Source organism: Equus quagga, chromosome 7, assembly GCF_021613505.1.
Source record: "Equus quagga isolate Etosha38 chromosome 7, UCLA_HA_Equagga_1.0, whole genome shotgun sequence".
Classification (NCBI taxonomy): domain Eukaryota; kingdom Metazoa; phylum Chordata; class Mammalia; order Perissodactyla; family Equidae; genus Equus; species Equus quagga.
In genome coordinates, this window is record NC_060273.1 from 17,107,361 (window position 1) to 17,130,751 (window position 23,391).

Sequence of the window (23,391 nt, forward strand, 5' to 3'; positions counted from 1 at the left end):
AGTTAAGGCTGGAACTTTTTTATCTATCTTTAGATATTTAGAAAGTTAACTCTTGGGGCCGGCCCTGTGCTCTGCTTCGGTAGCCCAGGGTTTCACTGGTTCGGATTCTGGGTGCGGACATGGCACCGCTCATCAGGCCATGCTGAGGCAGCATCCCACATGCCACAGCTAGAAGGACCCACAATTAAAATATGCAACTATGTACTGGAAGGATTTGGGGAGAAAAAGCAGAAGAAAAAAAAAGATTGGCAACAGTTGTCAGCTCAGGTGCCAATCTTTAAGGGAAAAAGTTAACTCTTAATAGGTTGAAGTCATCTTGAAAGGGTGATAAGAGCGTTGTAAGTGTCATATGAAGGATCGGATTTTGGTGCCTTCAGACTTGCTCCAAGACGAAGATACTTTTATTTTGATAGTGCGAGACTTAGGGAATAAAATTGGCCATCTGCTTACAGAGCATAGAGCTCTGTGAAACTGGGCTCCTTTTACTTTATGACAGCAGCTACTCTGCAGAAAGATTTTGACTTACTCATTTGTTTTTAATCCCCTTTATATTTATTAATGTTTGGTAAGATCTGAGTGTGACAAAAGCTGTTCTTCCCCAGCTCTCAGCAGGACTGTGTTCTGTTGGAATGCTTGCTTGATTGAAAGGTTTGTTTTCAGATTTACCAAGTGTTTATTTTCACTGACAGTTGACCGTGTTATAAATGAGGAGATTCCAGGGTGGGAATCGAGGGCTTTTTTTGTTCTTTTAATTTTTATTTTAAGAAATTGTCAGTTACAAAAGTGCGGCTTCCGTGTAGTGGTTTAGTAGACTCGTTGTGCTCTCCGGAGGGAGGAGGGAAAGTTGGTATTTTAAGACATGTTTCTCTGAGGGTAAACGCGATTTCTCAAGGTTATTTTAACTTGTATTTTGCTTTTGGTGTGGCCAGATATTCAGCTTGTTTTTCATACTTCCTGATATTTTCAGAAAAATCAAAATAAATTTGTTCTCTAAAGATTGGTGTTCTGTACTTTTTATCTCTGCCTTTTAGTAAATCTCTTGCTTTATAATAAGTAGATGTAAAAGATATTTATGTGTCAAATTATGTCAATAAAAATGTACATTGTCCTAAAAAGTAAAAATAGAGAAAATGTAATTGCTCTTGAATAATTAAATATTCTTAACTAATCCAAGCTTAAGAGATAGTAAATTGCTTCAAAATGAGGTATAGTAATACAGAAGTTAATTAAATTCACTAATTGTCTTTTGAGTTGTTTATATTTTTCATCTTAACATTAATATTTTAATCCACCTTAAAGAATTAGTAATATATAAAGATGTTAAGCAGAAGAAATTCTGTCTTGAACACTTCTCTTAGGATAGTTCTAATCTTTATTTGGAATTAATCAGACACAAGATGAATTCATTGTCCAGTGTGCTTTTATAAGTAATCATTTGACCTTTGTAATTTTACACACTACAGTCATTATAATCATTGCTTTTGTTAGTTTGGTCACCATAGCAGTTCCCAGATATTTTTAGATTTTTGTTTTTTGGCTAAGTACAAAAGAAAAACTTAGTTGAGTTTTTCAACAGGAAAAATCTTAAGCACTTTAAGAGAGTAGTCACTGAATTATCTGGAAGCCAGGACTAAAAGAAGCAGCCCTTTAACTGATAAGAAATCAGGCTGTGTTCGACCCCATTCATGGTCTCTTAAAACGTTGCGTTTGATTTTCCCAGTGATTGTCTTTGGGAGTTCTTGAACAAATTCCACCTAAATAACAGAAAAACATTATGAGACACTTGATTCCATTTTGACTTCTCCAGCCGTCAATACAATGGGAGAGAGCTTTCCTGAAACTCATGTTGAGTTTCAGAGTCTGGGGCTTTTCTTAGCCTGAGCTTACTGACTTTCTTGGTCAGCAGAAACTGTTCTGTTTCTACAGTGAAGATGACAGTGGAGCTCTGTCACATGAGATTTTCGTGCAAGTTCACCTATATGGTTTTCCAGAAGAATACAATAATCTCTTTACCCCCTTGCTTTTCCCCAGTTCAAACAGGACCTAGGCCTCTACTGCCCCAGGGAAATAAAGGCCACAGCTAAACGCAAAGAGAAACAGCAAGTTAATTCTTGGCTCTCGAGTTTTTAAGAGCTGGGTGCTGGAGGTTCTAGGGGAGACTTTGAGAGGTAATTTAGAGTATATACAATTTTCCCCTATGCCCTGACTAGATAGTAAAATTCTCTTTGTTCCCCTCCCTCAAGATAGGACTACTGTATTTTAAAATGTCGTCAAACCAACTTTTCTGACAATCAGCTTGTCATTGATTTAGTGAATTTAATGGAGAAAATGTAACTAGTTCTTAGGTTGAAATTCATTGCTTTTTGGCTGCAGTGATGCATGCCAATTGAAATGGAATTCTCATGGAGAGCATCAGGCGCTGTAACAGGAAAGCACTAGAAGTTGCAGTGCCATCTCTTGAGTCTTTATGTAGAATTATTCTTAAATCTCTTTGAAGAAGATGCTTTCAGGAAAGATTCCACAGTTTCTTTGGATAATATCTTCTTCCTGAGCCTTAAATTTGCTCACTTGATACTTAAAGGCATGTGCTTTGGATTTATAAGCGTATTATGGCCCAAGAATACTATGATAGGCGAATCAGGTGCTGTCTCTAAAAACGATTGGCCACCACATTTTTCCTCCTATGGAATGGGACTGATTAGTCCAATAAGGATCCTTAATAGTTGCTTACTCAGTATTGCAGAGTTGATCAAAACTTGGAGTTTATCAAGCATTTGTTGTGTCCTTATATAAAATATTTTAAAGCAAAATTCTTAAGACTAAACAAGTTGAAATAGGTGTCTTCTACTTATGTAATGAGTTGCTATAGTCAAAAGCTAATAAAATGTATATACTTAATAGCTTAGACCCTTGTCTGGTAACACACACTTTAACTTTTGGGCAAAATACTTGCCTTTCTTGGATATTTGTAAGGTGCAGTTGATTTTTTCACATGATCCTGAAGTTCAAGAGTTAATTTCTCTGGGTTGGACGATTTAAAGGGTGCAGATAAGACAACAAAAGCTTTCACTACCTGCAGGAGAAGAGTCAATTTATGTTGACAGGTTGTTTTTCAGACATATCAAGACTTCGGAATGAATGCTAAACCCAGGTATTTTTTATTTGTTAATAGCAGCATGAGTGGTGAAGGCAAATGCCGGAGATCACCTGTGAACAAAGCTTGGATACCACTGTAAAGTGAGATTTTGGGATCTAATTCCAGATGAATGGTTTGTGAGTGTGAGGAGTGCAGTGGTTCAATGAAGCGGAAGGTTGAGATTTACATGTCACACCTGTATTTAACATTTCCACCAGACTAAACCTGTTTATTCTACAGGCAGTCCTTGATTTACAGATGACTACTTACTCCCATAGCCCTGTACTGTTAGAAGTATGTGGAAGGGGACAAATGGTGCTTCTAGAGAAGATGTGTTTTGGTAGGGGTTTGGGAGGCCTGATGGAGGAAGGGTTTGCATGCTGGGAGATGGACTCTCAGGAAGGGTCGCTCTACCTCTATCGTGTTTTTCTTGCCTGACATTTTTTGCTTCTGTTGGTAATGCTGTTTAAAACCCACCAATTAGATAATTACTGAGGTTAATAAGTATAGTTTACATTATTAATTATTCATACATTCTAACTGGTGTTTACTTCTGATGTTTAGCTGAAATCAGTTATATGAGAGAATGAGAATATGGTGGCAGGAGAAAAATGTTTTGGAGAATGGAATTCATTGAGTGTGGAGGTGGTACAGGAGGTGGTACAGGAGGTGTGAGTATGGGATCCATAGTGTCACTGCAGAGGGTCACTGGTATGTGAACTGGGGTTACAGAAAGATGTGGGAGGATGCTGATAGGCAAACTGCTTCTGAAATTTCACCGCTTTCTGAGTCTATAGGAAACTTCCATGAGGAAAGGAAACTTCTCCCTTCCGTACTCTGACTTCTTCCGACAAGTAAGGCTACTGCTGTCATTCCCTGAGTTCCCTGTCACTGGGTCCTAATTAGGCGTATGGGACTTGTTTGGGAACCTGGCCACAGTCTCCTGTTTGTATTGTTTCTGTGAGAAAATGTCTTCTGAGTTCCATGAGAATCGTACATACAATAATATCCACTGCTTTTGCCTATGCAGTATCTGTTCCCCCCTTTTGGGTAACAGTACCCTGATTTTCTGATGGAGCATTATCCCACCTTCTCTGCGGTGGGGTTGCCACTCACTCCTACCTCCAATTATGAGCCTGTGATTGAGGTCTGGCTGGTCAGCATATACCATTCCCCAGACCACGTTTAGTTTGTCTGGCAACTGCACTTCTGGGAGTCACTTGAAACTGTTGGAAAGGGAGCTGTCTCCTTCCCTGTGTACATGTGGAGTTGGCTGGTATCAAGGAGGAAGAACCTGCCTGAATGGAGCCAACATAAAGAACAGCAGAGCCGAGAAATGGCGAGAGACTGTTTTGCTAACTTCACAGCAACCCTTGGATGTAGCTATATCTGAAGACCTCTCTTAGGTGTGAGCCAATAAATTCCTTTTTTTTTCCTTAAATCAGTTTGAGTTGAGTTTCTATCACTCACCACCAAAAGAATCCTAATATATCCCCTTTGGGACACAACTTATTTGTAAAGTTGATTGCCCAGGTACATTTTGCCACGTCTGCCTCATAATGAGAATTACATGACTAATCTTGATTCACTCCTTAGAGTGGTCAAATGGATAGAAGTTGACAATATGAAATTGCTACTTTAGTGACATTCACTCTACCTCTCCTCTGATTGGATCTGGACTACTGACAACAGCTGATTCAACAACTGCTGGGTGTTCAATCAGTGCACTCTCCACTTCAAACGGCCCAATACGGTACCTAGAAGAGGAGAAGAAGCTTTTGGTCACCACACTCCCCAAGTGGGAGATCTCCCCTGGCAAAGTGTTACTTTCTTAAAGTGGAAAATGTACAAACCCAGAGGATATGATGACATCATCGGCTCTGCCAACAAACCAGAAATACCCATCACTGTCCATCACTCCTCTGTCTCCAGTGACATAAAAATTCCCTCTTATTGTGGCGGCAGTTTTCTCTGGATTGTCCTAGGAATCAGAGATAACTTTGGGGATTCATTTGGTCAGAATAGAAAAAGCGGTATGGATCCCAGGAAGTGACTAGTACATTACACGTTGTATTTCTAAAAGAAATTAATTCTTTAAAAAGGTAGTTCCTAATACAGAATACCAGAGGTCCAAGAGTATAATAAAGAGTAAACCTCTCTTCCACCTCTAGTGCTCCATATGCCCCGCTCCCAACTCCACAGCCTGCCCGGTTGTCCTTTCTGAGGACAACCACTGCAACTGGCTTCTTACACGTAGAATTTCATCTTTACAAAACTCTTAGGAGATAGATGATATTCTACCCATTTTACAGTTGATAAAATAGACTTGGGTTTTGTAACTTGCCCAAAGTTACATAGCAAAACATGGTGGATATGAAATTTGGATCCAAGTCTGTATGACTCCCTGTACCACCTTTTCTATTAAAGTCTAAATAGCACATTCTGCATTTTTGTACCACATATTCAGAGAAGAAACAGAAGGGCCGTGTAGACTTTAGTCTGAGGGCGATTTCCCCTTCTTTGCCAGGTGGTAGGATGTTGCCGTTTTCATCTATAATCTAGAATAAAAGAAACAATTTAGGTTCTTAAAATTTTCTTTTCACAAAATGAAAATGGGTTATGAATAGTTGTATAATGAATAGCAGAAACTGTAAAACATTCTCTCTTCTTTACTGAACAAGTCAGATGTCACCCACCTGGACATCATAGGGTAGTACTCCTTTCCCCATGGAGCCCGGTTTAATTTCTTGTCCTTTCAGGTTGGCACAAATTATTCCCTATTGAGAGAACATGTTCTATATAAGCATGTAAAAATTCATTTTTGTAGCTTTTTTGTTTTTTTGAGGAAGATTAGCCCTGAGCTAACATCTGTGCCAGTCTTCCTCCACTTTATATGTGGGTTGCCGCCACAGCATGGCTGATGAGTGGTGTAGGTCTGTGCCAGGTCTGAACCTGTGGACCTGGGCTGCCAAAGGGGAGTGTGCTGAACTTAACCAGTATGCCACGGGGCTGGCCCCATCTGTAGCTATTTTTATCATGACAATGAAACTTGAGACTCAGTTTTGACTCATTTTCCCAGTACTCAAGCTCATCTTGTGAAATATATAATTTTAGACCAGTGGTTCTCAAACTTGAGTGTGTAACAGAATCACCTGGAGCACTGTTAAAACACAAATTGCTGGCCCCATCCCAGAGTTTCTGATTCAGTAGGTCTGGGTGGTGGCAGCGTGTGTGAGAATTTATATTCCTACCAAATTCCCACATGCTGCTGATCCTGCTGGTTTGAGGACCACACTTTGAAAACCAGTCCTTTAGACTAAGCGTACCATTAAGTGCACCTTGGGGCTCTCCGGGGTCCTTCCCAGTGCAATGGAAAGTTGAGCTGCTCAATTCTGACCTTCTCCAACCCCTAATACCTCTGAGACTCTCCTGCGTCAGGAGGAGACAGGAAGACTGTAAGGAATAATCACAATTCCCCTTTGGCAAAATGTAATTCAGCAATTTAGAGGTTGCGCAAGGTGTTCTGGGAAACTCCATAAAAATTTAGAGCAGGATGAGGGCACTTCAGGGGCTCAGTTGACAGTCCTGGGGTTGAAAGTCTCCCAATATACTAAACTTAAACTTTGCCCATTAAACATACCACTTCGGTCTGTCCGTAGCCTTCGTACAGCTCCAGCCCAGTTTGCGCCTTCCACTGTTCCAGCACCTCTGGGTTGAGCGGCTCCCCTCCCGTCAAGCAGTGCTGCAAGTTCTTGAATTTATATCTGGAGAGTCAGAGTTGTGTGGGGTCTTTTGGGAGAGAAATCTGAGTGGCTTCTATTACAAGGTAATTAGGACATTCAAGCAACAAGCAAAGGAACTAGGAGAGGCAAGTCTCAGGAAAGTTCATTCAACGAATATTTGCCAAGCACATAATACATTTCCAGACATTGTTCTAGGCAAGTGGGGCGTGTTAGTGATTAAAACAAGGATTCCTGACAGAGCTTACATTTTAGCAGGCTATTAAAGGGAAAAAAGTAGGAGAAAATGCTAATAATGGTTATGCCAGGTGGCATAACAGCTAATGTTAATCAAGCATTTCCGTCTGTTGTTGTAAGCGCTTTAGGAGCACTCTCATAATCCTCACAGCCCCTGTTTTACAGATGGGAAATTGAGTCTGAGAGAAGTTAAAGAACTTGCCCAAGGCCTCAAATAATAAAGGGCCGAGTTGGATGCTTCCTGGTCTCTCACTAAGCCTGCTGCTGACATTGAATTCTCACCACCACCCAATGAGGTGGCTCTTAATCCTTTCTTTTGGGTGGAGTGAAGGAAGGCTTGGCAAGGTCATCTTCACTGTCTGAGGTCACAAGTTAGTCAGTAGCAGAGCCCTGCCTGTTTGACTTGGAGCTTGAGCTTTTAACTGCTGGCCTTACTACTCAGCTGCCCCCAGGACTCGGGTGAAGAAGTCTGAAACAGCCCGACTGTGATACAGTGACGTCCCAACTGAGCAGGAGGGTGTGCTAGGACAGGAATGGTGCCTGTTCAGAGACCTCCGAATAGCCCTTGAATTACTTTGAGGGCCACAAAGGAGCTGACACTGACTAGGATAAGAGAATGTTCCTATCTGCTTTATTCCGTCTCAGCACTCTCCCTCCTGGACGTCCCCACCTCGGGGAACAGGATGGGCGAGGCTGCACCACTTAATTGAGTCTCTCTTTCTCTCCTCATGTGTTGAATTCATATTAGTTAGATGAATAGACAGTGCAACTCCACTGGATAGTCAGGTGATTTGCCTAAATTGAATATAATCTTCAAGTCCTAAGACTTTATTAGCATCCCTTTAAGGCAGTATAAATGTAGTTGTGTCTTTTGGGGGGAGGGGGTGGGAGTTCTGGGACTGTGGGGCTCTGATTGTCTCCAGGAAAATGTTCGGGTGCCCCTAATTGCTCCTTGTTATTCTGAAACTGGGGGACGATTTTGTTCCCTAGGAGACTTTAGGCAGGCAATACCTGAAGACATTTTTGATTGTCATGACTGGTGGAGTGGGAGGTGCTGCTGGCATCTAGTAGGTAGAGGCCAGCTAGAATGCTGTTCAACATCCTACAATGTATGGGATAGCCCCCAACGACACAGAATTATTCCATCCAAAATGTCAATAGTGTCAAGACTGAGAAAGCCTGGGCTTTCCTGTTCTGAAAAGGGGAGATCTGTGATGCTGGATTGTAGCTTTTGTTTGTGGTTCAAATGGAGATTTCTGCCCCAGTACCTCTTAAGGTCTTTCTGCACAAGCATCCGGTACACAGTGGGCGCGCTGCACAGGGTGGTGATGGGATAAGTGGTAAGCGTCTGGACGATGGAGAAAGACACAGATGTCAGAAGTGGTTAATTAAAGCCCACAACCGGAACTGATGTCTAACCTCTCACTTTCTTTCATTAACCTGTGCCCATCTCATGGTCACTATTAGGAATAAGAAAGCAAATATTTATTAGTTGTCACTAATAGGTGTATGTCTTTTGGAAATTTCCAATTATTGGAAAGAATGTTTATATGTAACAGTAATAGACATACATAATCAAATTCAACAAAAAATAAATTGTTGCATTTGAGCCAACACTGTTTCTATAAAAGACATTGGTGCTTTAGAATGGATTGGTTAAATGCATAAGTAAGGCATTTTTCAGGACTTTTCTTAATTGTTTAAGATTTGCTGGGCTCATTATCCCTCCAGTGCTAAAGCTCAAATAATAACCTAGACATCTTAAATCTGGAGAAATACTAATATTTTAGAGATCCTCTTTCTAGAGAGGTTCACTGTGTCATGTAATGAGTTGACAGTTTATATTAAATTTAGGCATTTGGGAAAATGTGTTCAAGATGTATATCTAGTCTGTCTGCATTGTCAGAGATCAAGAATAACTTTTGATTGTAAGTGAGCATTTCTACTGTGTGTACTTGCTCCCTCAATTCCAACTGTTCTTAGCAAGTGTAGTGCATGTAACTAAGAATAGTGTCAATCTATGACACATTAAAATATACATATTATCGTTGTAAAATAAGAATATTATTTAATATTATATCAAGATATGTTAATATCTTAATTATTAATAATTGATAATGTCAATATTTATTATTCATATATCTTATTTAATATAATATTAAATAAGAATATTAAAATAAGAATGTTTTAAATATTCTCATTTAAATATTATAAAATATTTAATATTTTATAAGAAACAATATTCTTATTTTATGAAATGTAGATTTTGAAACTGCACAGTTAACTTATCTACTTTAGGGCATTTTGTAAACCTGATGTAGAGATCCAAGTTCTTATGTTACCCTACATTTCTGTTAAGACCCTCAAGCCATCTCATCAGACCAGTTAGCAAAATTGCAGGGTGAGTATAGCTTTTGTTCACACACAGGTGTGGTGCTTATTTAATAATATGTATTTCATTCAACTTAATTGATTTTTCATGGTTGAAAAATAATTGGCCTGAATCACATTTTTCTAAAGGCTAAAGAAATCGGTGTCATCTGAGACCTCAATCTAACTGTCTCTGGCTGAGAAGGAGAGGCATGCCTGGTTTCCAGAATCTTGGGTTCTGAGAATTAACAGAGTGAGAAGCATGGGGTGAGGGGATAATGGAAGGAGCTGCTCTGCGAGAAAGGTGAGCCCAGCTTCAGTCTCCCCTGCACAGGGCTTCGGATTTATCAGCATTGTCTTTGTTTCACTGAATCAGAAACCAAAGATTTGTTTGGACTTGAGATTTCTGATCTGTTACTTAGAACCAGACTCTTAAGCGGCCAGAGGTTTAGCAACACTAGCACATCCTGAACAATTTGAAGCAGAAGAGTGAATTTTATACCTGAGAGTGTGGTGGATATTCCCTCTCCACTCGGTTAAATACATTCAAAAACCGAGTCCCTGGAGACTTTGCTTCTTAAAAAGGAATGTTTTCCATAAGCCCAAGAAGCCCTGTCTGCTGAGGAATCATTTTTCTGTGGCTTTGGGAGAGACAAGGGAGAGATGTAGCTAGAAGTCATGACTTACATCTAGGAAGGTGTCAGTGTCAAACTGGGCCATCCGATGCACAAAGACACAGGCTCCCTGAAGCCAGGAAGAAAACACACTGCCAATGGCAGCCTTGACCCAGCCAGTGTCGGACATGTTCCAAATGATATCTGAGGACTTCAGGTCTAGCCAATACCTAAATGATGCGGAGAAGCAACAAGACACACACAAAAAATCAGGAGAGCAAACAAACTGGTGTCTTTGAGAACTGGCCAGAACCTCAGTGGTTGCAGAGGAGGGTCAAAAGAAGCCCCAAGGCAGGGTGAGCGATTTTACCCCCGGCTTTTGTTAGAGGATTTTTTCAGAATCCTAGGTAGTCTGAGAGGGGAGTGGGAAGCTGGGTTTGGCATGATTTTCTGAGTTTGGCCATTAATGCAACAAATATTTATTGAACAAATATTATATGCTAGGCACTGTTCTACCAAGCAAGGTGAGCAAGGTAGACCAGATCTCTGCTCTTATTTTAGGGAGCTAGATAGTGAATGAGCACACAATAAAATGAGTAATTATATAAATCAGTGTCATAATTTCAAATAGTGATAAGTGCTATGAGGAAAATAAAACAGAGTAATGGGATTGTTTTAGGATATCTAGGAGGGCCTCTCTGGGTGGGGACATTTACCTGGCAATGAGGAGAAGGAGCCAGACATGCTGTTGTGAGGACTGAATCATTGTTGACTCCTAAGTTCTTGCTTGATCAGTTGGTGAGATGGTGCCCATTTACTGAGCTAAGTTTGGGCAGGGGCGTCGAGAGTGCTGTTTTGTAGACGTTACGCTGGAGATATCTAAGAGCCATCTTAGCAGAGGCGTCCGCTAGACAGTTGGGTACACGTGCTGGCAGCTCAGGGGAGAGTTTAGCAAAAACAGAGTTTCCTCCCTACCTTCCACAGAGGGTGTAGCCAATTCCAAGGCTGCTCTGAGAGTGCTGGGCCATCTTGGGAGAGCCTGTGGTCCCGCTGGTGAAGTAGATGGCCATTGGTTCTTGACTTCCTGTCTCCACACAGCTGTGTTCTGCAGACGCGGATCTGTAAAATATGGACCCCAAGATGGTGGCTGAAGATGGCAGACTAGTTTAATTCTGATAGTTCTTTCATTCTGTTCCTTATGTCCTCTTGATACCAGAGGATAGTTAATAGAACAGAGCCTAATCCAGAGCCTCGCTGAGAGGAATTTCTGAAGAAATCTTAGAGGGACTTTGCACATCAGTGCTAAGATTTAATAGCTCCTTTTCTCTCTCTTTTTAAGCTCCACCTCCCTATAGGCCAAATAGAAAGGGAAGATAACTTTCAATATCAATAACAAAAGGATGTATTTTATTTATTTAAACTTTTTCTAAGTGCTTTTTTTACCCTATGAATTTTTTAAAATCAGTATTGAATTTTTATAAATTATTATTATTTCAGGAGTTTTTGTGATTTAAAGGACGATCTTTTGGCATTTGAATCAAACTTTTTAATTTTTTTTATTCAATATCTTCAGTATCACTGCCAGACACAGTTAGTTGCTCACCGAATAGCATCCCATTCTTCTTGCACTGATAAAACTCTGATTTTGTTCAGCTGTCAGGCAGCCATGTGCTTGAGAGGAGACTGTTCCCTGTAGCTCCAGGGAGTGAGTGTTGATTAACTTACCAGGGACTGCTTTAGGGATGGTCACGTGATGCAGTTATGGTCAATGAGATTTAAAGGCTTTATGGGAAATGTTTCTTTGTTCTAAAAGAGTCATGAGGAAGGGATGCTGCCTTTCCCCACCCCGCTTCTTCTTTTCTGGCCTTTGGATATTGGTATGAAAGTGCATGATGTCTGGAACTACCTTAGCCATGGTGGGATCACAAGGGGACTGACAGACACTGAGGGTGGCATCATGGAAAGATGAATGAATCTGGGTCCATGCTCACTTCATCAAACCACTGAATTAACCAACTCTCGTTCCACTCTACCTCTATGCTTATTTGTGATGTAATAAAATTGTATTGTTTAAGCCACCTTTACTTGGGTCTCCCATTACTAAAGCCATGAGCTTTCTACCTGACAACAATATCTGTGAGATTGTCTGCATAGACAGCTCCAACAATTCCTTCTATCCCTGTATAAGCATTCCACTTGCTCATTGAGGGGTGGAGCCTATGTCCTCTCTCCTTGAACCTGGGGTGGTCTTATGACTTGCTTTAACTGATAGAGTGTGGCAGAAGTTCTGCAATTTCTCAGACTAGGCTTCAAGAGGCTTCATAGTTTTCACTTTCACTGGGGGGAACCCAGCCACCATTAAGAATGTTGATACTGTCCTGGGGGAGAGAGAGGCCGTGTGTGGGAGAAGTGAGGTGCTTCAGTTAACAGACAACACAAAAGCCTCAGACTTATGAGTGAACCCACTTGGATCCTCCAGCCCCAGTCAAGCTGATGTGGAGTAGAGACAGTTGCCTCTGCTGAGGCCTGTGAGAACTTCTAACTCACAGAATCATAAGCAAATAAAATGATTTTTGTTTTATACCACTGAGTTTTGGGATGATTTGTTACCCAGTATCGGATAACTGATACAATACCTAAGAATTTTTGGGACTCGTATCGTATTTTTAATTTCCCAGGTTGAAGGAAACAAGGTTGAGGATGCCATTTTAATTCATCCTGATGATGAATTGAAACTGTAAAACAGTGAAGATTAATCACATAAACTTACAGCATATCATCAAAAATGGTTTCATGAATTATTAATGTGGTTTTCTTGGTAACTTGCCTCCTCCCCCTCAAAATAGAAAAAGATTCATTTATATTGATTTTCTTCAGTACAGTCATGCGCCACTTAATGATGGGGATATGTTCTGAGAAATGCATCGTTAGGCAATTTCATTGTGCTGACATCATTCAGTGCACTTACACAAACCTAGATGGCATAGCTTACCACACACGTAGACTATATGATATTAGTCTACTAAGACCGCCATTATATATGCAGTCCGTTGTTGACTGAAATTATCACTATGTGGTGCATGATTATATATATATAGGGTGAAATTGGTAGGTGTTGGGCTGGAGAAAGGGGGCTTTCTTCACCGTATCTAATACCCTGAAAGAAAGAAAACTCTTGTTTTTAATGCTTCTCAATCTAGTATGGAAACCTTTTGATATAAGACTTTTCATTTTTTTTCTTTTACTAAAAGAAGAGACATTATGATCTGTGAATGCCAAAGAGAGTTTTAAGCACTGATTCCATTATCTGACTTGTCTCTCTTTCTTTGGATACCTGAGTTATGTCTCTCTGGATTTTTTAGAACTGACTATGTGCTGATGACTTCCAGATTTGTATCTTTACCTCCTTGAGTCTGAGGCTCATATATCTACCACCTGCTAGACATTTGGATGTTCACAGACCCCTCAATCTCAATATGTCCAACTTTAAACTCTTTCTCCAGCTGATAGTACCCCACTGACTGAGTCACCCAGGTTAAGAAGCAGATCAGCCTTGACTTCTTCCTTCATCCTCCACGTCCAATCAATCTCCAAGTCCTGCTGGTTCTTTAGTTTGCCTCCTTCCCTCCATCCCATTCACCAGAGCTCAGATTTAGACCCACCTCATCTCTCCCCTAGACTAGGCTCCAGGACAGTCTCTTGGATTCCAATTTGGTTCTTCTCAAATTCATCCTCGATACAGCTGCCAGAGAAATATATTTAAAACCCACAACTGACCTTGACACTTCACTTCTTACAACTCATCAATGGCTTCCCTTGTTTACAGGGTCACGTTAAAGATTTAGCATGGTGTATGAGATCTTTATATAAGAGGCCATAAGATGGCCTCTGCTTGCTCTTCTGACATCTACTCTGACTTCACATTTTGTTCTCTAGGCACCCTAAACTGCTTGTGTCCATTCTCTGCACATCGTAGAATGTTTTTTGCCTCCATAGCTTTCCTCCTGCTGTTCCTCTGCCTGGAACACTGTTTCAGTCCCCTTAAGACCAGAATCCAGGGTTCTAGACCCACCGGGAAGGGTCCTTTTTGCCAGGATAGGAAAAGGGAAACATCAGTCTGGCCCATAATTTTGACCTTTTCTCCATCCTATTAAAATATTTCGGAAAGCGTTCATGGACTTTTATCCTTGGGAGGCAGAAGGAGAGTGAGAGGCCTTAAAATGAACTCCTTGAATAAAAGGTTGACGCTAACAATGTGAAATTAGCCCTCATTATTGCTGCGTGTGGTTTTCTGAAAGACTGGCCAAGTGTTGGCCATGGCAGCTCTTTTTTCCTTAGTTTTTAGAGAAACAATCCAAGGCATTTTTAGAGTTATGACACTCCAGAGTTGTTTGTTGGAATAAGGATTTCCTTTGTCTTGGAAACTATCCCCAAAATGTGCAAATTTCAATTTGAAATTCACATGAGTTCCAAGGCATTTTTTGGGGGGAATTTTGTGGCACCTTTATGCTTTCTTGGGGAGTCAGAAGAATGTTGCAGTTGTTGAGGACAGGAGTCTCCAAAGTTGGGGTACTTGCTGCCCAGAGTTATGCAAGACAATGGGGATGGAGGAAAATAGGAGGACTTCAAATTGTATGTATTCTTTTATTTGTCCTTTAAAATGTTAATATTTGATATTTATGTAGTGCACAAAAGTACACATATAATTTATAAATAAATAAATATACATGTATTGGGGAGTGTGTTAAAAATATTTTTCTGATATAGGTACATATTCAAATAATCAGGATACATTACCTTAGGGAATCACAGAACTGAGGAGTGACTTTATTAACTTGAAAATAATAATAGCAACAATAATTACTATAATATTTATGGAGCGACTACTGTGTGCCAGGCATTGTGCTAGACACTTCACGTCCTTCATCACATTTGAGTCTTTTACAACCCCATGAGGCAGATGCTATCCTTACCCCTGTTTTATGGATAAGATAGTTTCAGAAATGTAACAACTTATCCAAAGTTCCACAGTCAATGAAAGACACAAACAGGATTCTCTGGCATGGCGCTTGGGAGAGAATTTTGAGATCGACCAATAGGATTTGGTTTATATCAGTTAGTAGGATAAAATTCCATTCCAACAGAGGAAACTGCCCTATTATTCAACAGGGTTTACTTGTCTTCTTTCTGTAAGCTTCTCTGGAAGGATTTTTTTTTTTTTCCCCAAACATAAGCTATTTAACAGCTCTTTGAAGGATAATACCATTAATTAACATTTTACTGCCTTTTTTACAGTTTAGGAAGCACTTTCTCACATATAACTTATTTTATTCTCAAAACAACCCTTGAGGTATGTACAGTATAATTATTCCCATTTTTCATGTGAGAAAACTGAGGTTAAGTGATCTGTTTTGTTCATTCATTCAGTAAATTTTTCTTCAGCCCCAACTACATGGTAGGAACTGGGGACAGAGTGATCAACCAGACAGACAGACAGTGCCTTCACCATCTTAGCGCTTATAGTTTAGGGCAGCGGTTGGTGCACTTTTTCTGTAAAGGGCCGGAGAGTAAATATCTTAGACTTTGTGGACCATCAGGTCTCTGTTGCAACTAGTCAGCTGTGCTCTTGTACGATGAAAGCAGCCATAGACAATATGTAAACAAATGGATGTGGCTGTGTTCCAATAAAACTTTATTTAAAAAACAGGTGCTAAGCCAGAATCAGCCCATGGGCCCTAATTTGCCAACCCCTAGCATAGAGGAGAAAAACAGACAGTAAATAAGGGAACAAAAGAATAGACATGGTATTCAGATAGCAATGAGTGCCATGAGGAAAACAACAGATGTGTTGGATTAGCTTGGAACTCTTCTTTAGATGGGGTGGTCAGGGACAGCCTCACTGAGGAGAAAACATGCCAGCTGAAATCTGACAGGAAGGAGACAACTGTAAAAAGGACTGAGGAAGAGCATTTCTTCCAGGCAGAAGAAACAGTAGGTGCAAAGGCCCGGAGGTGGGGCATGTTGGAGGAATAAAAGGGTGGCCAGAGGGAGTCAAGGCAGAAAAAGTGGTGGGAGATGTGGTCCAGGAGTTAGGCAAGGGCCAAGCCATGCAGGATACTCATCACAGGCCATAGCAGGAAACAGGGAAGTGGAGGCAGAGCTACATCCCTTCTTTCTGTCCTTCAAAGTCTTTTATTAGGAGTTTCTTTTCTGGGAAGGAGCCGGGATCAACCCACAGTATTGCAGAGTCCTTGGAGGCAAGGAGACTCTGAGATGTAGCTGTGATTGGTGTTATTGCTGGTACCAGAGTTGAAGTGAGGGCAAATACTCACTGAAATAACTCCTGGAAGCTGAGCCACCCATTCTGGCTGCGTGGAGACACCAGGAGTTTGGTCTTCAAATCAGGGCACTCTGACACAATGGACTCCACTGCTGGGACCACCTCCTCACTGGCCACAATGCACTTGGCCTTGGATGCTCGTAGCCGATAGAGGATGTCTTTTGCTGTCAGCTGGGTTGTTCCTGGCATGAAGACAAGTCCTGGGAAGGAGAGAGGGCCCTGAGCTGAAGAGAACTGTTGTCTATTAGGTAAGGTGATGGACTCTGGAAACTTGAGCTTTGTGCCTGAGTGAGGAGGAGCTGTGGAATCCAACCTTCAGCTACCCTGCCTTGATCCCCAGAGATTTCCCGCAGGACCCTGATCACTGGGAGACACTTAGAGTACTGGCTTCAGAGTCTGCCAGTCCCTGGGTCCAATCCTGTCTTTGCAACTTATTAGCTTTGTGACCTTGAGCCTGTTACTTGATCTCTCTGTGCCTTCCTTTCCTTATCTGTAAAATGAGGAAAATAATCGTAAGCTATGGAGTTGAATTCCTGGAAGGAGATTTTATGTATTGAATATACTTTAAAAGTTCTTACGTGTCATCCCCTCTTGAGAAAAATGAATAAATATGTGATGATAAGGAAATTAATTAAGAAGACACCTCAGAGGACCTCAGCTCGTTCACTAGTATAAAAATATAAGATTGTTTATTTTGCAAACCGTGTGATCTTATAGGCTCAGAAATTGTTAGTACTGTAAGTGAGCACAAGTGAGGCCATCTTCTTACGCCAGCCCCTCCTCTGTGTGACTACTCACAGCTCTGCAAGTACTCTAAAATCTTCACATGCTCTCCTGATTTATGGCCTCCACTTACACATGTACTCCCTGGTAGCTTGATAAACTGAAACTTTGTTCTCCGAGTTTCTCTCCAGGAACAGGCTGACCACAGGCGGGAGAAACACTTACAAGGCATCCATCACAGCTGACAGAAGAGTGGAACAATGTGATGCCTGGAGACCAACATCCCTGGACCCCCTCCTCACCGCCCGTTTTCCCTACATAACTGCCTCAAGATTCTGTAATCCTTGAAGATGGTTTTGGAGACATTAGTCTGCCATCTTCCCGATTATGCTGGCTAATTGAATTAAAACTTCCTTTCTCGATCCCTAACTCGTTGTGATTAACAGGCTCAGATCATGGTGAGCAAAGTGAGCCCATTGCTTGGGATCAGTACTCTTGGTGGATCTGTGACATGAATATGTTCAATGGATAGATATCCAGTCCGGAGGTTAAGGCGGACCTTCTCTTCCAGCGGATCTTAGACTGCATACGCTTTACAGCAAAAGCAAAATTTTCCACCATGTGGTGTTGTACAAGCATTTCAGTATTCGCTCAGAAGATTTAAAAGTTCTGAGTTAGGAAACAATCCTCAGTTGCTTGCTTAACATTTAATTAACTGGATATTTTTGACCATTCAACTTGCGGGTTTGTTTTAATCTTGGCATGTCACAAATTGCGTAAATTATGTTAAGTAATATTAAATACATTTTTTATGACATGCAAACCACCTTTAATCTCCTTCCACCCTATAATTGGTTTCACATTTGCAAGTTCCTTTTAATAGTGAATGCAAAAAAATTTTATATATTGCTGTGTTTATTTCACATTGGCAGTAAGAGCATTTTTCAACACCATTATAAAATCCTTATAATTATCCTTTTAATAACATCCCATCAAAGCAAGGCATCATACTTTCAATTAGCAATGAACATACCTCAACTATACTTTAGTCTCAGATAAATTATAATTTACTTAATCATTTCTATATAGTTGTTTCCAATTTTTTCTATTATTAACGATATTGGAACAAACATCTTTGTATTCTCCACAGTAATATATCCTTTGATAATCTTATTTTTAATTGATTTGTGAACATTTATATCATGTTATAGAGCAGGGTTTGGCAAACTTTTCTGGTAAAGGGCCAGATAGTAAATATTTTGGGCTTTGTGGGCCGTACCATCTCTGTCTCAATTAGCAATTCTGCTGTTTTAGAACAAAAAGCCATAGACAATATGTAAACAAAGGAGCATGGCTGTATTCCGTTAAAACATTAAAACTCTGTTTACAAAAATAGATGGCCATCCCTAGGCCATGGTTTTTGCCGACCCCTGTCCTAGGAGGGAAAAGAATCCTCTAGAATTTTTATTTGGGGTACATTATAAATTACCACTTTGGGAGAAAATATGTCGTTGAATACATTAACCTTTCTGTCTGGCAAGAGGCAGAGGTTTTCCTATTAGGATCCACAGTCATATTCTCTCAAGTCCTTGTGTTGTAAAATGTTTTTCTTCCTTTTGCATATTCATCTCAAGGAGAATCCAGATATATTCAGAGGAGTAAATTCTGGATCATCTGGATGAACACATCATAACCAGCACTGCAAAGAGGCGTCAATACCCACGTTTGCTCTCATAGAGCTTTGTGTTTAAATCCCAATTCCGTAGCTTTCTAGCTGTGTGACTTTGGGCGAGCTTCTTAACCTCTCTGAGCCTCAGTTTTCTCTCTTGCAAAATAGGCATCACAATAATACCTACCTCTTATGGTAGTTGTTATTATTATTACATCATGATTGCTCTTAATTTCAACTCTTCTTTTTCTGTCCTTTGTAAGCAGAGCTTCAGTCAGAACTAACAATTCAGAAAAACCTCAGCTTTCAGTCTCTCTGTTTCTGTGTGATTTAGAAATGTTAAATGTTGACACTGACCTGTTCGCATACAAGCCACGTTTAGGAGCCACCACTCTGGGATTCGGGGCAGAATCACAGCCACTCGTTCTCCTCTCTTTAGGCCACAAGGCTTGGTGAGCACGTTGGCAGCCTTTCGGGACAAGGAGCCCAGTTCTCTGAAGCTCCATTTCACCTCGTCCCCTTTGCCATTCACCCACCACAGGGCTGGGTTGGCTGGTCTCTCTCCTGTCTGGCCAGGGCACACGGGAAAGAGAGAAGGCTTATATGACTGGTCACCAAGTAGATGGGACGTCTGCTGTCACTTCCCCTCAGCACCTATGCCAGTGGGTTCTGGTAACAGCACCCCAGTTTGTCTTCGGGGGGACTACTCCTCTCCTATTGAGCCTTGGGGAGACAACCCATCAGGGTGCTCGTCCTTCCCTGACCAGTGGGTGGGCATGTCACCCAAGTTGGGTCAAGCAGACCTTCTCTCCCTGATTTTGAGTTGTCTGAAAAGAACCAAAGGATAGAAAATGGTTGGAGCAACCTGTCTGTCTGCTCTTGGTACTTATGCATCCCCGGGGAGCTGTGCAGGTTCCTCGCCTTCTGAGACTGACTCCAGCTTCCAACCCAATTTTGTGAGCTCTTCCATATCCCTCCGATGAATGTCTTTCTTGCTTAAGCTGGATTCTGTTCCATCCAAATAACCCTAGTCGGGGTACTAAGGTTGATTAGGGCCTTAACATCTTTTTTTACCCAAAAGTTTGAGGGATGGGCTTTCGTAGGTAACTGGGAATAGGGTGGAGGGCCTTTAGGGGAGGGGCATCAACTTGATTGATTTCTGGAAGAGCATTCTCATACATGATTCTACAAGGCAGGTCATCTATACTGCAAAACCTCTTTGTGTTATGTATTACCTGGAAAAAAACGACTCTCCCTGCCTTTCCCTATCTGGAATTCTCCTTTTACCTTCCCTGGCTGGAAAGTACTTCAAAGCCCAATTTCCATTTTACTTCCTCTGTGAAGCCCTTCTTAGCCTCCTCCTCTGCTCCTCTCTGACTTCTCCCGGTTCCTGCAGCTCTGTGCTCGTGTTCCAGGTGACTCCATTATACTGTACTGTGTTCCAGATGTGGCCCTACCCTATAGGGTATAAGCTCCCTAAGATCCGGGGCTAGTTCCTGTCCCTTTGCAACTGCTGACCTCGGATAAGTAGCTTGTGTTCTATGAGGTTAAGTTCCTTATCTGCAACCCCCCACAGTGGTGATGGGGATTTCATGAAATATATAGGTCAGTATTTCTCAACCTTGAGTCATTTGAGTACCACTTTTTTTTTTGCCAGATCTGTCTACACCTGTGCCATTGTTCTTTGTGTTTTTCTTTACATCGTATACATGTACTTGTATACATTTACTTAAGGAAAATGCATTTAATTACGACCATAATTGGAAAATTAGTACCATTTGCTAAAAATAGGTTACTGAAAAATGAATATATTGAAAACAAAATATGCCCTGAAATTTTATCCAGAGATTTTCAATTTCTAACTGCTCTCTCTATTCAGAAGAGAGTTTAGCAAGTGAAAGAGAGCTGTTAAAGACATAACAGATTTAAAGGAAGACTTTCCCCTCTCTCTAATAGAAAGGATTGATGCAATGTATTTTAATACCGCGTATACCCAGTATCTGCATCTGCTGAAGCACAGGTCCTCGCAGTGCCTTTTGGTAAGCACTGATGGGCAAAGTGTTTAGCTCAGTGCCTGCCATGGGGTGGGATCAGTAAGCAGGGACCTTGACCTGAGGCTGCACCACAAACTTCTCAAGGCTTGTTGCTGTATTCTCAACTTCTGATTCTCTCCTAATTACTCCAGTGATGACTATTCATAAAACCGAAGCTCAAATTACTGATCTTTGGATAAACCTGTGACTAGCCTGAACAAATGAATGGAAAGCAAGGAGCTTCTGTGAGGGACTTGGAGAAAATGAAGGAAAAGAGGCCTAACTTTGTGAGTAGCCATGATGAGGGGAACCTGGGAGGCTCCAGAGAAAGACAGCCACGTGTAGTTGAGGATCAAAGATCTTCCCTGGGGAGAAAGGAGGACAGGCGGAAAACAAGCAAAGGAAACCAAGAAGGATGAAAGAACTGAATTAAAAGTGACAGGTGGAATGGAAGAATAAGGGAATGGAAGGCTGAGACACCAAGCATCTAATGGAAGCCCGTCATCTTATACCTGCTCTTTCTGGGACCACTGGTCCAGCACATCCCCAGCAAAGTTAAAGTTCTTAGGCAATGACCTCTCACAGCGATTTATGGCTTCAAAGTCAGCAAGAGTCAGAGGTGCCCAAAGCTGGTGATCTTTGTGAAAGTGCCGGCCAGATGGCTTGGGGAGCCAGATGAATCTGAACGTCTGGTAGCAGAAAAGAATCTTCATGATTCTCAAAGGGCTTTGTTGACTGATACAGATGTGGGAATACTGCAGCCTGTGGGGAGAGATGGGTGGAGAGTGTTAGTCTCTCCTGATGCTCTAAAGTGAGATTGGGAAGTGGACTTGTGGCCGTGTGACCTCAGAAAGTTGGGGAACACCTGAAAAACACCCCATCCTTTTTTGGAGCTGCGACATTTGGCCGCTGACCGGTCTCCCTGCCACTGGACTCTCCTTCATTCTGTCTGTGACCAGATCAGTCTTAAAAAGAAAACACACAACTATAGAATTGTCAAGCTCCTGTCTTCTGTCCCTACCTTCTCCCCAACCAAGCAAACAGAAAATTTGCTGCCTCGATTGACATTCAAGCCCCCTTCTCTCTGCCCCATACTCTGTTCTAACCGTATTTTCTAACTCCTCTACCTGAATTTCCTCTTCCAGTAAAAGCAGTTCATTCACTTTTCATGAATGTCCATTTCTACCACCAAGATTCAGTCTGTCATTCCCCTTGCTTCTGGCTCCCCTGCCTTCCTCTCTTTCATTATAGTCCTCCATTATAACTGTTTAGAAACCTTCATTTAAGTCCTGGCTGGGCCACTTTCTGGCTGTCGGACTTTGGGCAAATTGCTTATGCTTCCTGTACCTTGACTTTCTCATCTGTAAAATGGGGGAAAATGTAATACCTCTCTGCTAGGGCTACTATGAGGGTTTAATAAGATATTATGTGAAAATGCCTGGCACATAAAAAGTATCTTCAAAGTGTTAACTAATGCTCTTGTTAAGATTATTTTCGTTAGTGCTGTTGTGGCATAGTTTCCTGAAAGGGTTTTACAGTGTGAATCAGGAGATCTAGACTCTACTCCCAACTCTTCTCCAAACTAGCTTTGTGACATTGGTAAAGTCCCCTTCCCTTTCTGGCCGGCCATCTGTAATCCAGCAGGGTTTTTTCCTAACATTGTTATTTCTTCCTTTGTATTTCCGTAGTATGTATCTGTACTACTCATGTGACAATTTTCTACCTTATATTATTAATTATATTTGTTAATGTGTGCCCCATCTCCCTAACCTACCTATATGGTGTGGATAGAGGCTATGTGTTGCGTGCTTAGCACTTAGCACGCCTCTTAGAGCTATCTTCAGTAATAGAAGCCAATGTTTGTTAAGTGCTTGCTGCAGACCAGGCACTATGCACTCCTAATATCGTTCAGCATTCATGACAAGCTTGTGAAGCTGGTGCTGTTATTATCTCCATTTTCAGATGGGGAAACTGAGACCCATGTAGACCTAAGTAAGTTGCACAAGTGTATCCCTCTCATGGCGTCAGAGGCAAGGCTTGAACCCATATGGCCTGCCTATGCAACCTCTCTGCTATTCAGTCTCCTTTGTGCTGCCTTCTCCAATAAAGGTTTCTTGTTGATGGTGAACACCCTCACCCTTTTGCCCTTCAGTCCTACTTAGTTGCCTTGTGTGGAGTGGAAAAATCTGCAGGTGCAAAGGGTGCCTGAGCCTCCAGCATGGTGATAACATAAACAATCGAACAAAGGGTGCAGGGTGTACCATCCCCTCATTGTTGTTGCCAGGCTTTCTTTGCTGCTCAGAGTGACGTCTGGAGAAGTGAGAGGCCCATTTGCTGCAAATGCAGTTTACTGTAGCCCAGGAATAGCTATTTCTGCCAATATCATTGGTATTAAACTCTCTGTTATGTCAAGGTAGAAAGAATAGGGATCAAGCCTTACCTGGGCAATTTTCTGTAAGTGTGGTGGAGGTATCAAGAGCAAAGAAAAGAGGAAGTGTTGGGGCCATGTCATGATTTAGCACTCTGCTG

General features: G+C 41.4%; 2 protein-coding genes across 5 annotated transcripts in view; one reads left to right on the forward strand and one right to left on the reverse strand.

Annotated features, from left to right (window-relative positions):
- Positions 1–23,391, forward strand: part of THUMPD1 (THUMP domain containing 1) — a 77,155-nt gene that overhangs the window by 6,799 nt on the left and 46,965 nt on the right. The gene's annotated exons all lie outside the window — the stretch shown is intronic.
- ACSM4 (acyl-CoA synthetase medium chain family member 4) lies at positions 1,614–21,575 on the reverse strand. Its single transcript, XM_046666443.1, has 13 exons — positions 21,375–21,575; positions 19,187–19,397; positions 16,430–16,637; positions 11,073–11,216; positions 10,171–10,327; positions 8,382–8,461; positions 6,777–6,900; positions 5,833–5,913; positions 5,593–5,694; positions 4,990–5,117; positions 4,794–4,893; positions 2,954–3,073; positions 1,614–1,754 (listed from the first exon to the last, which is right to left on the reverse strand). Exons 1-13 carry the CDS (start codon positions 21,573–21,575, stop codon positions 1,614–1,616), a joined length of 1,797 nt encoding a protein of 598 aa, XP_046522399.1.

What these genes read in the sequence shown, in the direction of transcription:
- ACSM4 (XM_046666443.1), bottom strand. Translation starts at nt 21,575, where the DNA reads ATGAAGATTCTTTTCTGCTACCAGACGTTCAGATTCATCTGGCTCCCC. An exon ending in GCTACGGACAGACCGAAGTG is followed by an intron (nt 5,914 to 6,776) that starts GTATGTTTAATG and finishes TTCTCTCAATAG; the next exon opens with GGAATAATTTGTGCCAACCT. An exon ending in CAGATCCAATCAGAGGAGAG is followed by an intron (nt 3,074 to 4,793) that starts GTAGAGTGAATG and finishes CTTCTCCTGCAG; the next exon opens with GTAGTGAAAGCTTTTGTTGT.